This window comes from Cyprinus carpio, chromosome B19 (genome assembly GCF_018340385.1).
Source record: "Cyprinus carpio isolate SPL01 chromosome B19, ASM1834038v1, whole genome shotgun sequence".
Lineage (NCBI taxonomy): Eukaryota > Metazoa > Chordata > Actinopteri > Cypriniformes > Cyprinidae > Cyprinus > Cyprinus carpio.
In genome coordinates, this window is record NC_056615.1 from 14,399,368 (window position 1) to 14,414,649 (window position 15,282).

The 15,282-nt window shown below is 34.9% G+C and overlaps 1 protein-coding gene across 3 annotated transcripts in view; it reads right to left on the reverse strand.

Annotated features, from left to right (window-relative positions):
• LOC109083203 (calcitonin gene-related peptide type 1 receptor-like) overlaps window positions 1-15,282 on the reverse strand; it is a 46,556-nt gene that overhangs the window by 17,803 nt on the left and 13,471 nt on the right. For 2 of the 3 annotated variants that reach the window (XM_042745056.1, XM_042745057.1), the window contains 6 exons: window positions 7,019-7,084; window positions 4,379-4,541; window positions 1,890-1,997; window positions 1,194-1,297; window positions 248-416; window positions 8-118 (listed from right to left, as the gene is read on the reverse strand). In XM_042745056.1, coding sequence (XP_042600990.1) covers window positions 8-118; window positions 248-416; window positions 1,194-1,297; window positions 1,890-1,997; window positions 4,379-4,541; window positions 7,019-7,063 — 700 coding nt within the window. In that variant the 5' untranslated portion in view covers window positions 7,064-7,084. Of the gene's footprint in view, window positions 1-7; window positions 119-247; window positions 417-1,193; window positions 1,298-1,889; window positions 1,998-3,769; window positions 4,311-4,378; window positions 4,542-7,018; window positions 7,085-15,282 lie in introns of those variants that run through there. The other variant, XM_042745058.1, reaches the window with a different exon arrangement.

A 15,282-nucleotide genomic window follows, 5' to 3' on the forward strand; every position in this document is an offset into this window, starting at 1 on the left:
ATTGTACCAGTAGAGTCAAAGTCAGGGAAGTAATTGGGACAGTTTTGAGATGTGTATGTTCCTGCTGGTGTGTCATCCCAGCATAGCCAGCCATCCCATGTGCGGTTGCAATATGGACCTAAAAGACAAGCACACAAACAATCAGGGCCAATTCCACCGTGCAATTGCTCTTTGCTCTTTGCACTTTGCGCTATGAGTTTCTGATGATTCAATCTAAAACCTCTTCTGAGGCTCTCTGTTTGCACACCTGATTTGTTATATGGCTGGTCTCTGTTCATTTTCTCAAAGCATTTATATTGACCATCGATGATCTTCTTCCTCTCCTTCGCTTTCTGAGTCACTACGGGGCTGACCTGACTCTCAGCGGTAGGATCCATCTCCGTCTCCGTCTCTAAAAACCCATGAACTGGCAACGTCTGAAGAAGAAGGTATTTGTTTTGAGTATACATATACAAGAAATATCTGAATATAGGCCTACTGGATAATTAGGGGCCAAGATTTGAAATGTCATTTGAATCTGTCACTTCTCTTTCTTCATGCTGAAGTTGCCTTCACCATATTTAAAGGAGTTGTGAGATTTGGCCCTCCTGCTGAGGAGGGTCTGATAATTCCAGTCAATTTTGGGTCCTGTTAAATCCTCTCTAACCTTATCATTAACAGTTGTGCCCAGTGGTTCGATTTCTGTTTGGCAAGACATTTACATCTCTGTTGAAAACACACATTACCTTTCAAAAGTTTGGGGTCAGGAGATTTTTTTGAAAGAAGTCTCTTATGCTAACCAAAACTGCATTTATTTGTTCAAATCAAATTTCTTTTACAATGATGGCAAAGTTACATTTTTAGCATCCGTTATTCTAGTCTTCAGTGTCACATCATTCAAATGTGGTTCTCGAGAAACATTTTCTACTATTATCAACAAGTTGTGCAGCTTAATATTTTTTAATTAAATATTTAATTTAACACATCCAAAATGGAAAGGACTAATAGGCAGATCTGTGGCTCTGCATATTTACATAATGCTCGAAATCATTGGCACAATGCGCTATAAATTTATCAATTTGGCGACAGCATTACCTATTCATTTAAAGTTATAAGCAGTTGTACTGTGTTGTATTTATTTCTGCTTAGGGCAAACCAATTTTAGTGTTATGACAAAATAAATCTACAGTTTATGACAGTGTGCTATATTTTACCTTTATTTTCTCCTTTGAGAATGTGAGACAGTGGGACCAAGTCTTATTGATGGATGAACTGTGTACCCAGTTGCCAGATTCATCACAGTACCTGGTTACTTTTTCTGCAGGGAAAAAGAAAGTTTAGTGTAATGACTCGAGCTTAAGTGTTCCAGTGATTAACTCCAGTCTTCAGCCTCTGGAATCAATCAATCTGTGTGTTAGAACAAACACACTGAACTGAGTCTCAGACAGAGAGATCTCTATCAGCGAACAGCAGAGAATATCAATATTTCAGCACCTCAGCAAACTCCTGTTATATCCTTGCTACGGTCACTGCTTTATTTCACTGACATTTAGACTCAGAAATCAAATCATAAATGTTTGATATGAAACATTGTCCTGTAGCAAATATCCTTCCTTCCCCTTAGAACAACACTGCATGTCAGCTAATAAATTGTTTTTGCGCTTCTAAATAAAAGCTCATATGAATGTTTCCAGACAGTCTAAGACAATGATTTTATCACCTTTGTTTCATTATAGGACTTTATGTATCGTCACAGTAGCCTGCTGTTTGTGCTATGGAATTCCTTCTTTGGAGCAACATCTTGTGTTTCATAATAGGCAGACATGTAACAGATGTCATGCCTGCTGTAGAATCTCAATGTTTTGCAGTGTCTGGATTGACAATCCAGATGTGATCGTACAGAATCTTACCCAAGGGGTCAAAGCTGGGATAGTCTGGGCAGTTCTGTGAAGCAAAGGTTCCAGCAGGGGTTTCATCCCAACAGAGCAAGCCATCCCAGAATCTGCTGCAGAACGAACCTATAAAAGTTGAATAAATATCTTAAAGAGGTCATTTTATGAGGAATTAAATGATCCTTGATCTTTTGAGATACAAGTGTTCATTATACAGTGAAAACATACTGTAACATTCTGAACTCTAAATGGCCTTCCCAGTAAAACAAAACTAAACATTTATTGAAACAAAGCTGCTAAAATGGCCAAACCTTATGCTGTTTCTGGCTGTGTGTAGCACCTGCAACTCTGCATGTCATTCTGAAGGATATCAATGTTAAAAACTAGTTTCTTTTTGAGAGTGTCCCTGATTGTTTTAGTCTGATCCTGTCACATTTCAACACACATTGTTTTGTGATCCGTAATGCTTTGTAAAGGGGCTGTTGTTGAAAGATGTGGTAGTTTAAATGTATTGGACTCAACCACAAACTCACAACTGTGAATAGGTCCAGGATAGGCCACAGCACATCAATATTTTAAATTTCTATGGATCAGAAAGAGGGTGGTAAATGGTCATTAAAACAAGGCAGCAGCTACTTACACTAAATGAAAATAGCATTTTTTTGCGCAATATGCTATTTGCACTGAGCAAATAGTGATATATTCTATTTACACTATGTAAAAAATAGCAGTAATTTCTATGCAATTATATTAGATGGTATTTACACTACTTAGTGAAAGTGGCAGATATTTGCACCTCAGTATTGTAGTACATTATAAAGCAGTATGGAATGATAACGTATTGGGTTTAAATGATCTTTTTAGTTAAAATTATTAAATTGATGCTGCCTTGGTGCATTAAAACCACCCATACACCTACTCTTAAACCTAACTGATCTACACTTTATTTTCCACTTTTTGTTTGTTTCCTTCATTTTATTGAAAATAAATGCCTTTCCAATCTGATATGTGATGTGAAAAGGTAGAAGAACGAGTTCAGCAAAAAGTGGATTCGAACTCGGCTCAATTACATCATAAAAGTCACTGCTATGCACTGTACCTACACCACTGGAGCCATTGTTTAGCAGGCATTGTTTGTAATGTTAACTAGCCCAATCACACGTTGGTGGGTGGAGTTAGTGTAAATAGCCTCTGCCAACAAGGTGGGCTATTTGCACTGACATTCCGTTAAAACAAAATAAAAAGACCTCATGTGGAAATTGTGGGCCACTCAAACAGACTAATTCCATGCCACAGCACCACAGTGTTTACTCTGGGGAATCAACTAATGAATGTCTTAAAGTTGTCATCTTTTAAAATTCTGTCAGTTTAATGCCTATAAAAACGGCTGGTAGGGACTACAACAAGTTACTTCCCGGGTTCGTGACGCAACAAACCCAGATAAACCCGCCTTCGTGAAAAGGCAGCAAAGGGTGTGCTGCTTTAGAGAAGAAGAAGAGAAAACTAGATGTGCACATAAAAATCTATTCATATATTCATTCTGTCTTCTAACGATTCTAATGGATTCACAAGTTTCAAAATCAATGTTCTAAAGCAGTGGTTTTTAATACTGTTCTTTGCATCCCCCTGCTCTGCACACGCTCTGCATCTCTCTCTCTCTCTCTCTCTCTCTCTCTCTCATTCAGCTCAGCTCCAACAATAAACTGTTCCAATTATACATTTATTTTTCACATAGCTATGAAAAGCGTTAAAGATGTATGCGCGTGCAGTTGCCATACTGTATTAAAGCTTTAATCAGGATAAAACTGTATATTAAAAGCTAACATAAGCAGCAGCATTTACAAATAACAGTGTATCTAAAATGATGAGACAACAACAAACAAAAAACATAGGCCTACCATTAAAAGCCATGCTTGCACAGGTTTTGCACGGTCCTCTTCAATAATATCCTCTGCTTCTCAATCGGGCTCAAACTGATAAGCGATATTAACAATGCCGTTGTTTACGATACAACTGGAGCAAATGCCGCTGAGGTGAGGGGTTTAGACGCGCACTAGAGGTGGATTAGCCAATCACAACACACTAGGCTAGCTAACCAATCAGAGCCCATCGCCTATTTCTGAGGGAAGGGCTTCATAAAAGCAGAAAATGATCAGCGTGTTTCTCAGAGATGGGACAGAGCAGTGAAGAATAAAGATAAATTATGAGGTAATAAAAGGTAAAAATAATGCTTTTTTTTTTTTAAACGAAGCATTAACAAGTTAGACTGCACCCCATAAAACACAATCAAGCCTAGAAAAAAAAACAGTGAACCACCCCTTTAACATCCAGAAAGCTTAACACACATCCGTTTTGAAAATAAACCTTTATTGTTTCTCTGATCACCTTGTGATAGCTTTCAGCCATTTAGTGTTCCACTAACAGCCTTGGCACTTAACGAGGTTATGAAAAGAGTAAAAACACCATTGTCTGTCATTCAGATGAAAATGAATTGAAAATACAGCTACCTGTTTTATTATTGGATCCATCTCGGCTCAGAAGCTCCAGACATTTGTACTGAGACTCAGTCATGATCAGCCTCTCTCCCTCCATTGCCATCAATACAGGAGTAAGGGATAAATCAGCGGTGGGCTCTGCTTTTGTCTCTGTTGTTCCAGCTTTTGTTGCACTCTGCAAAGAGAGATAAACTTGAGATGCACAGCAGCAGGGTTGGGCAAAATCCAGTATTTAAGAACTGGCTCCCTTTCAATTCATGAGCTTGAATTTGAAATAAATTGACATGAATGGCAATGACAGGAAGAGGAAGTTACGTAAATAATTACATAACTACTTTAAAAAAAAAAAAAATACATATGGATAAATGCATATTTTTTGCTCACTAATTTCCTTATATGTTCGGTAGAAAACAATTTTGCTAAAAAATAAATGTAATTCAATTCAATTATTAAAATGGGAAATGACTAATGGTCCCCTGGTATATAAATTCATTTAAGAAGGTAATTTAATTAATTTGATTTAATTTTAAGGAAATGTATAAAAATTAAATACAAACTGCAGTCATACTTTAGTTTAGGGACCCATTCTCACTATTAATTATTAACTATTAACTACGACTTTTGCCTCAATAACCTCTTAATTTTCTGCTTATTAATAGTTAGTAAGATCATTGTTAAATTTGGGTATGGGGTAGGATTAAGGAATCTAAAATATGGTCATGCAGAATAATGCATTAATATGAAACCTTAATGCGTACTGTTAAACAGTCAATATCCTAGTAAAACGCATGCTAGTAAGCAACTATAATAGTGAGGATTGGTCCTTAAAATAAAGTGTTACCCAAACTGCTATAACTGACATTTCCCGGACAACACATTAACTATTTTCTGTTTCTGAGAATAATCCATATGCTGTGTGTATGCTAACATGTTTATGGGTATTTTACAATAAAATGTATAATACAAATCTACATTTATCAGAATTATATGAAATTCTTTGAATTTCAATAATTTCACTTACCTAAATTCAAATGAAAATTTTAGACCCTGTTTGTTACCGCAATTCAAACTTAAGGAATTAGACTGGGATTTAAAAGCCATTTCTGAATGGCACTAAACCTCAGCAGAAACACCATAAACACACCACAGTACTTTTTTCCCTTGCAAACTCATATGCACACCAACTCGATTCTGAGGACACCACATGGGCACTTGACATTTTAAAAGGTATGGTTTTACACATGAAAACTGGCCAGATACATTCCTCTGCCATACCATACCATATCAGTATAATGAAGATAAGAAATTCTTCACAGCCATTGGAGCTTTACTAGCAAAGACTTACAGGGATAAAGCTTCACCCACAAAGACAGGCTTGATATCAGAATTCAAAGCGCATCTCTAACCATTGTGTTGCTGGTATGAGTCATCTTATAGTTCAATGGGAAGTCAAAGAGCCAATTCAAAAGTACTTTACTTTTTCCCCCTTTTAGACACCTCACAGTAATGAATTTTACATTCATTTATGATTGAAACTTTGATGTCTTTGTGCAACGATCTTAACTTTGGCAGATCCTCTCAAACCCACCATCCCATTAATACCATTAAACAAATTGAGAAAATTCTGTGGCAGTGCTGCAGTTCTTTAGTGCTGTATGTCTGTCTTACCTGCACACAATATTGCATTTAAAACACCAAATTCATCTGTGAGGTTTCTGATGTCCCATGTAGCAGTTTAGCAGCCGTACATATGATGTCACTCCAAACTTTGAAGTAAATGACGTCATACATACGACCACCAGGCCACCACCCAAGTCAGTCAGGAAAACCATTTGTCCTTCAATAGAAACTGAATGTCAAGAATGGATAACATCATGTTTCAGAAACTTTAACTTTTTTAAGAAAAAAAAGTATGGTACTTTAATTTAGTCAACTTTTTAGACTCGCATTTACACCCATTAAAACCAATCCGCACCCTTGCTCTCAGTTTTTGTTGTTTAGTCTAGCTTTAATTAAATGCCATTTCCCATTATACTTTTAAATGTGATGTGCTATTCTGCAAGCTCATTACTATTCCACTAAGTTAGATTTATATGCAGTCATGGGAAAGTAGCTTCAAGGTCAAAAATAAACAGAGAGGACTTAGACATATTAATGTCCACATACAATTAGCAAAGTATGCTGTTGGCTTGTTTGTGACTACAGTTGCAGTGTTAACATAGTGCTAATGTACTTCATGCAGAGGGCTTCATATGCTCCCATTTCATCATTCTGACACAGAGCCAGCTGCTCTGACGCCAGCATTGATGGAACTCTGTGGAGCCACCATTTCATGCCTCAGGAGTTCTGTGGGTTTTCAGGTCACCTCCGCTTGTAATTACCAAACTGGAGCAATTAGTGAGTAATGGATTTTTTTCTACTGGGTAGTTTTAGGCTGGGGGTGGAGTAATCAGGAGAGAAATCATCTAATGACAGTTTGCAGAAAAAAAAAACTTTAGCGGCCAGTAAAAGTTTTAGCGACTGCAAGTTCAAATGGGTTAAATGTCAAATTTTAAGTACAAGTATGTATTTTGGACTAATTTAACCACAAATGCATAAAACAAGTATGTAACAAACATTAATAAACAATGAATGAAGTTACCGTACACTCACCAAGATAAATGATGTCAAAAGCCATAGGGTATCTTGCCAACCCATGCTCTCAGATACTGACTTTATCTGTGAACACAAAAAGAATTACACAAATTGTATTTAAAAATACAACAGTCTCTGAATTTGAAGTTCAAGAATATTGAATTCAGATTTTTTTTTTCTCTCTCTCTCTCTCTCTCTCTTTTTTTTTTTTTTTTTTTGGTGAAAATAGGAATATTTTGCAATTAGAAAAAAAAAACTACTAGGCATTATAGATCAACTTCTAATGGTAAATATTCCACTTTAGTAGACAGTTCCTATATCCTTGATTTAGTAGACACTTTCTGTATCTTTGATTTGAATCACTTGAAACATGCAATACATTACTGTGGGTAAACTAGCATTTTCACAGTTTGACTTAAACCATGTTATGTTGTAGTTCCTTATAACATTACCAGCCATTGCTGAGTAATTCAGTTAATTGCCAGAGTCATTTTATCTTCCCATTTGGCTCATGGCGACTGTTAATTTTGGACCCCGAGTATGATATATCAAAGCTAGACTCTGGCTGTTAATCTACAGCACTGACATGTCAAAACTGCTTTTATTAGCCTTGAGTGTCATGTTACATTTTTATAAAAAATTGTAGGTCAAACAGTCTCAGCCAACATACCAACAATAACACGCTAACCCATGCTAACAGTTTACCATCTGTATTCTCTACTCTGTCAGCACTTTATCAACAGAAAATGCTATCGCAATAAACCAGAGGGGTGAGGAAAAGAAAAACACATTAAGGACGGTTAATCATTTTTTTTGTCACTGTAACACATGTTATGTGTTTTCAGTTCAGTAGCTAAGATCGTAATTAGCATTCCCTTCCACCTCTTTTTCTCATGCAATTTAAAACTTAGAATGTTTGCTCTCAACACCTCTCTTCAGATCACAGCGGGGGTATTTCTCTGATAGACAGACAGACAGATACCAGAAATAGCTACTGAACCTCTGGATCCACTTAGCTGTGTTGACATTACCTCAGATTAATAGCAGCCAAGTCTCCACAGAGTGCCCTGGTGTGCATGTAGTTTGAGTGCTGATTTATTGGGATGTGGAGTGTATGTACCGCCTCAGGCCTCTTACTATGTTCTGTCACAACACATATCACGTTCAGAAAAGATATTTGGCTCAAAAATCACCTGGATGATTCCAACCAAAAATGGGCCATTATTTTAAGAACAAAAAAGAACAGCCTGATTCGCTTCAACTCCTTATGCAACCAATTTTTGGGCATGCAGTTCAACAGACAAAATGCCTTTAAAAAGCAGTGATGCATCTGTTCAAGTGGAAGAAAAGTTGCCATATTTAGTTTTTAAAAAGCAGCACGCAGTCACAAGTACAGTTCTAATGTAGGGCTGTATATATGAAATAACTGTTAACTTTACAATAAGGTTCCATTTGGTAACAATAGTTAACATTAACAATGAAATGGTATATTATTAATTTTAGTTAATGTTAATTTCAATAATAAAATCAAAATTCTATTTTAGTAACTAACGTTAACAAAGATGGATAAATACTGTTAAAACTCTATTGCTTATTGTTAGTTAATGCATTAACTAATGCTAATGGCACCGTAAAGTGATACTGTTTATCACAGTTAACACATTTATTCATTTATATATTTCATTCTGTTCTAACTGATGTTAGCGTAATTTTTAGACACTTTTTTTTTCTCATCTGGGACATTTATTTGACTTCTATTGTTTTTAATACTGGGCTAATGGCCTTTCTGCATTTTTACATTTTCATTAAAAGTCTGTTTAGCATGTTTATTAAGCTGTTTATTGCGTGGGGACTAACATTAACCCAAACATCAATGTAGGTGATTTAAGGTTTAACCATTCTTTTGGGGGCATTTGGTCGCACATACTCTTACATACACGCAGCCCACAAGTCCCTAGCGGACCATGCATTTCTCAGAAAATGGGGTAAGACATTGTTTACAGGTCATTTATTTATATACCTAACCCAGACGGGACATTTAAAAAAAACCATTTGCGTTCTTTATATGGTGAAATTCAGTGAAGACTGAAGCTATTTTCTGTGTGTTTAATGCAGGTTTGTTCAGGGGCGGACTGGGGCTAAAAAGTGGCCCTGGACTTTTTGCACATGAGGGCCCACCACACCATAAACCCACTAGCTCATTAGAGCTATTTTTAACACCACTTACTAACATACCAATATAACACAATACAGAAATAAAAAATGCTTTATTATTATTATTATCATTATCATTAATGAACAACCATCATACTTCTTTACATTATAATTTGTATTATTATAATTTTGTATACATTATTATATTTTTACACATCTCTTTTACATAGATTAAAAGACCAAAAACTAAATTAAAATGAAAAATACACTCTAGAACACTTGGAATATAGTGCACAATGTGGACTTTTTTATTGTGCCTTTAAAATGATTAAAAATACATAAAAAATTATGAAAAATATAAAGATAACGAAAAATAAAAGTTTTTCTATGCAAATATATAGTAAAAAAATAATTTATTCCTGTGTTACCTTTTATTTATTTTACTATATATATATATATATATATATATATATATATTATATATATACAGTTTATATATATATATATACAGTATATATATATATATATATATATATATATATATATATATATATATATATATATATATATATATATATACTGTATATATATTTCTGTGATCAAAGCAGAAATTTCAGCATCGTTACTTCAGTCTTTAGTGTCACATGGTCACATTCGGAAATCAATCTAGTATTCTGATTTGCTCGAGAAACATTTCTGATTATTATCAATTTTGAAAACAGTTGTGCTGCTTCGTATTTTTGTGGAAAATGTGATACACCACCATTCAGTCTGGAGTAAGATTTAAAATAATAATAATACTTTTGTTCATCAAGGTTGCATAAAATTTATTTAAGTGTACAAATTACAAATTATTACAAATCATTCAACAAATAATCCTGAAAAAGTTAAAGCATCAGTTTCCACAAAAAAAAATCTTAAGAAACAAAAATAGTTTTCAGTATTGATAATAATAAGAACCATAATTAATAACTGAGCATAAATAATAATTGAAAAAAATTAAGCAACAAATTAGCGTATTAGAATGATTTCTAAAGGATCATGTGACACTGAAGACTGGAGTAATGATGCTGAAAATTCAGCTTTCATCACAGAAAAAAAATACATTTAGTCCTAAACATTAAACCATTAAAATATTACATTAAAATATCTTTAACATAAAAATAGACCTTTCCTAATTACGGCACTTGAAAGCGAAAGTCTTCAGATTTACCATATTCCAGATTGAGAATTATGTTTTTACAGTTTTTTTAAACATTCTCTTATTAGACACTTGAAATTACGGAAGAAATATAATGATATACAAACATTAACTTATCTTATGTCTTATCTTATGTCTGCTGAAAATGGTTACATTGATGTTTATAGCTACACTGTGGCAAATAATGTAAGTGGCATTAAAATCTGAGAAAATCGAAAAGGCCAGTAGTCGCATCCCTGAAAATTAATGTTTATCATTTAACTTTTTTTGTGTGTGTAAACAGTTGGTAAATATTGCTGAATTATCTCATCATGTCTATGATCTAACCTCATATGGTCTTACCATATATAGAAGGATAAAGCCGCTAGGCTACGTACATTTAATTCATTATTTATATTTACGCAATGAGCCGGCCCACATTGTTCAGCGGCCCACCAGTGCTCCAGATGGCCAGTCCACCACTGGGTTTGTTTATGTGTGAGACAAGTAATCACTGTTGCATAAATCTGTTTCCTTCCAGTGTCAGTATATAGATATGCAGATGTATTTCCACTTTGAGTGTCATCCACACAATCTGCAGAACCCAAAAACTCCACATTATTTAGCTTAAGAAGAAACAAAAAATCCCTATTCTGATGTGACAAAACACCCAGAAAAATGAATTATGAACACATCTCCATCACTGAATACTGTCTAGTTGGCAAATAAAAAGAAGTGGAAATATAGAAAGATGGCGAGATAGAGCACACAGTTCTGTTCAGCATGCCAGATGGCTGTGGTCAGTGGCACCGGGGAAAGAGGAAGAAATCAGGCTTGCTTAACTGCCTAATCGTTGTTTCCCAGAGTGCAGAAGGTTTTTTTTTTTTTAAATGCCTGCCAGTATCTGGATGGAACTTAGGCAAGATAGGAAAAGGACATGGAGACTGAGAATGGACTCCAGTCTTTGGATTCAGCTCCATATAAGTTCTAGTTATTAGCCAAGGTAATTAATGTTCCTTCGTGAGGATGAATTTAAGCTTTTCTTCATTAAAACTCATCATGTTTGCCAATAGGCTGGGTATTCCCTAAGGAAGCACCAGATTGAAGATTCAAAAGTTACTTTGGAAGTAAGATCTGGAATTACAAAATGGATGTTGAATTAGTAACCAAGACCAGACATTACTCATTAAAGGTTTTTTTTTTAGAATGAAGGATCCAAGATGGCACTCATTCTTCCCTGAAAGACTTTCAGAAATATTAACAATGTTTGTTTTGAAAAATGACTTTTAATCCTTTGGTGACTGCAAAACTCAAATCCTCTGTGTCCACTTCCTTAAAGCTCCATAAGATGGCTTAGTGAGGATTGATATGTGATTAACCAATTATTTTTTACATAATCTCTGGCATACTTTATTCTAATTGAGGGTTTCTGCTTCAAAATATTTTTGTATAATGCCCACAAAACTTTACATTTGACCCCTTCCTTTGGCAGCTGCTGAGGTTTGCTAGTTTCAGGTCTCATGTTGCACAATAAAGTTTTTCTTTTTAAAAAATATAAGTTTGCATTTAAATATGTTTACATACTTATTTAAAAAAAAAATACAAGAGTAAATTTTTACTATTTTATAAACTCATTCCATCAATGTCTTAAAAAAATAAAAATAAAAAATAAATAAAAATGGTGTTGGATGTACAGTACGTTGAAACAGTTTTAAAAGAAATTGCTAAATTTTACAAATAATTACAAAGAAATGGCAAGCAACACTAGCAACAAGCAAGCAACATTAAATGTGTAATTTTGAAGTACAAACACTGCAATATTATTTTAATGTAAAGTATAGCCAGTGTAGTTCTTCTACAGTGATCTTTTTTTTTTATTATTAATTTTGATAATTAATTTACCACAAATTTACCATTGTTATGCAAAATGCTAAACAGATAAACAGGATGAACCCATTGTTCGTAAAATTCCTTTAGGGATATGGATGCCTTGAAACCGAGACTACAAAGAGAAAATTCCAGTGTTAAATTTTCATGAATTTAATTTAATTCTTGTAAGCTCTGGGGGTTTCAGAAGGCCCATCAGGTGTTTTATTAAATCTTATCATTAAATCTTATTTATTAAATTCTATTTTGCAGCTGACTGTATATATATATATATATATATATATATATATACGTATATATATATATATATATATATATATATATATATATATATATATATATATATATATATATATATATATATATATACATATATATATACATATATATATATATATATATATATATATATATATATATACCCAGAATAACTAAAGCACCTCACTTTATTTGACTCATTTACCCTTTCATTTTACTACTGTTTGAGTTTCTCATCCTAAATGTGCAATGACAAAAATCATCCAACATAATGAAAAGTGAGACTGAAAGGAAAGCAGAACAAGGCTCCTTTAAACTTCTCTAGACCCTCCCTTGGGATAGTTCCTACAAAAAAAGTCCCCCTCTATAAACAAGATAGATTTGGGGGGAAAGACAAGTATGATCCACATCAATATCGTCTCCCATTTACTAAAATAAGGCATAAGTGAATTGTGAGCCATTACAGTCAGCGGTGACAGAGCACCTCAGTGTGGCAAAAGCACACTGGTATGAGCGTTTAGTGCTGTTGTGAAATGCTGTCATGATGCCAGGGCTTTCAAGTCCAATGGCATGCAAACTCAAGGCTGTTTCTTCCATGTGCTATTAGGCCAACAATTTTTCTCTCTGTAATATCGAGCTTTCCTGAGAGCCTCATTTGTTCTCTCAATATCTGACCTTGTACTATGCATCAGGTCAAAAAAGAGAAAATATCTAAGCGGATGAGGGACTAGGGTGTTTTGGTATAAGAGAAGCACTACATTCTGACTCATTAACCCGGCTTATTCTGTCAGAGAGTGAGATCCCTCTGTACAGCAATAAGCCATTAGCCAGCTTTAATAGGTGTCATATTTATATAGCGCCAAAATGGACTGGAGTGATATCAAACAAGAGGACAGAAAAATGCACTCTGAGGCATATCTATATTTCAGAGAGCACTTAAAATGCTGTGGCACTGCTGCGTACTCTGCTCTTCCCAGATTTGGACCTCAGGGCTGCGAGCAGTAATGTGAATCAAGTGTAGAAACAGGTACAGGTATGGTGTTGTGGTTAATCCTGCTCAATGATAGGACTAGGGTTTTGTTGAACTGTACAGCTACTCGTTGAGGAGACTGTTGTTTGGTGTTTACTGAAAATCCTCTATTGAAATATTTTGAGATTTGTATACAGTATATACTGTACATATGGGTGAAATCTGTCAGCTGTCCGTTACACTTTAAAAAAGATTTTTCATAGTCATAAATAAAACAATGTTTATTGGAGTATGTGGTAACACTTTAGTGTAGGGATCAGTTCTCTATATTAACTAGTAACTTATAATTATGCCTATTATTAACATATTGGCAGTTTATTAGCACCTATAACACTTTGATTCTACATGATCATATGCTGTATTGCTACTGTACATCCCAAACACCTAAAGCTAACAACTATCAGCAAAATTTAGTTTATTGAGGCAAAAGTTGTGGTTAATGGTTTGTTAATAGCAAGATTTAGACCTTTAAATAAAGTGTGACCTAGTATGTTTTACAAGAAAATAAAATTTCAGTCCTTCTGCTTCAAAATTTCACATTCCATGTGTTACTTTCCATTCCTTTATAATTATCTGTGACATTTCTGAAAATGAGAAAATAAAAAATTCAGTGTACAGTATGTCTGCAAATTAAATTAAATTCTATATGATTCTAGGACCTTATAATTTTAATAATTCTAGGACATGATATTCTCATTAATTAGTCCAATTAATTGCACTTATACTACAGGGCCGTTGAATGCTTGAATCTGATTGGCTGACGAACGTTCTGAGGTGTGCAATTATTTTCTGGGAAACGCACAGCGAACGTAGTTCCAGGCAGCTCCCCTGACCGAATTACAGTTCCATATCACTTTGCATATAGTAAAGCTATGATAACGGAAATTACAGGACTAACAAAAACAACAACATGATAGATGATTTTCTGAAAGTAAATACACATGTCATTTCTCACTAGCAAGGTAATAACAGTGCTGTTTAGAGACTGTTTATTCACACAAGTTCTCTCTCTCTCTCTCTTTCTTTCTCTGTGTGTCGCTGTCTCTCTCGCTCTCTTTCTAATAACTTCATCAATAACTGCATTAGAATGCTATCAACGGCTCAAGCCTCAATTACCAGCTTTAAAATTACGTTTTGGAACCAGCAAAAGAGGCGTTGGATGAGATGCGGAAGAAATAATCCGACTCACAATAGCGATTTAAGTACAAAAACTGGACAAATCCCTTTTAATATATCATCTGTTCGATGTCTTGAGGTGTGGTAACCGTAGTATACTGTAAGTGAAATAATCGACTCCGGACCGTTGAATTATTAGAAAAATAATGCACACCCGAGGTGTAACTCTGCTTCACGTTGTGGCCGCATTACCACCTCGGATGTACATTATTTTTCTAATAATTCAACGGCCCATCGTCAGTTATTCCTTACATAATCACTTCATTAATTACATGGCTGTTCACAGAGTGCTGTATCCAAGCATGTTAACGTGTGAATAAGAAAGTTGACTGGAAGGAAAAAGTGTGGAAGAAAAAGATGCACAACCAACTGAGAGAACCGCAGCCTTATGAGGATTGTCAAGCAAAATCGATTCAAGAATTTGAGTGAAGTTCACAAGGAATGGACTGAGGCTGGTGTCAAGGCATCAAGAGCCACCACACACAGACGTGTCAAGGAATTTGGCTACAGTTCTCGTATTCCTCTTGTTAAGCCACTCCTGAACCACAGACAACGTCAGAGGCGTCGTACCTGGGCTAAGGAGAAGAAGAACTGGAC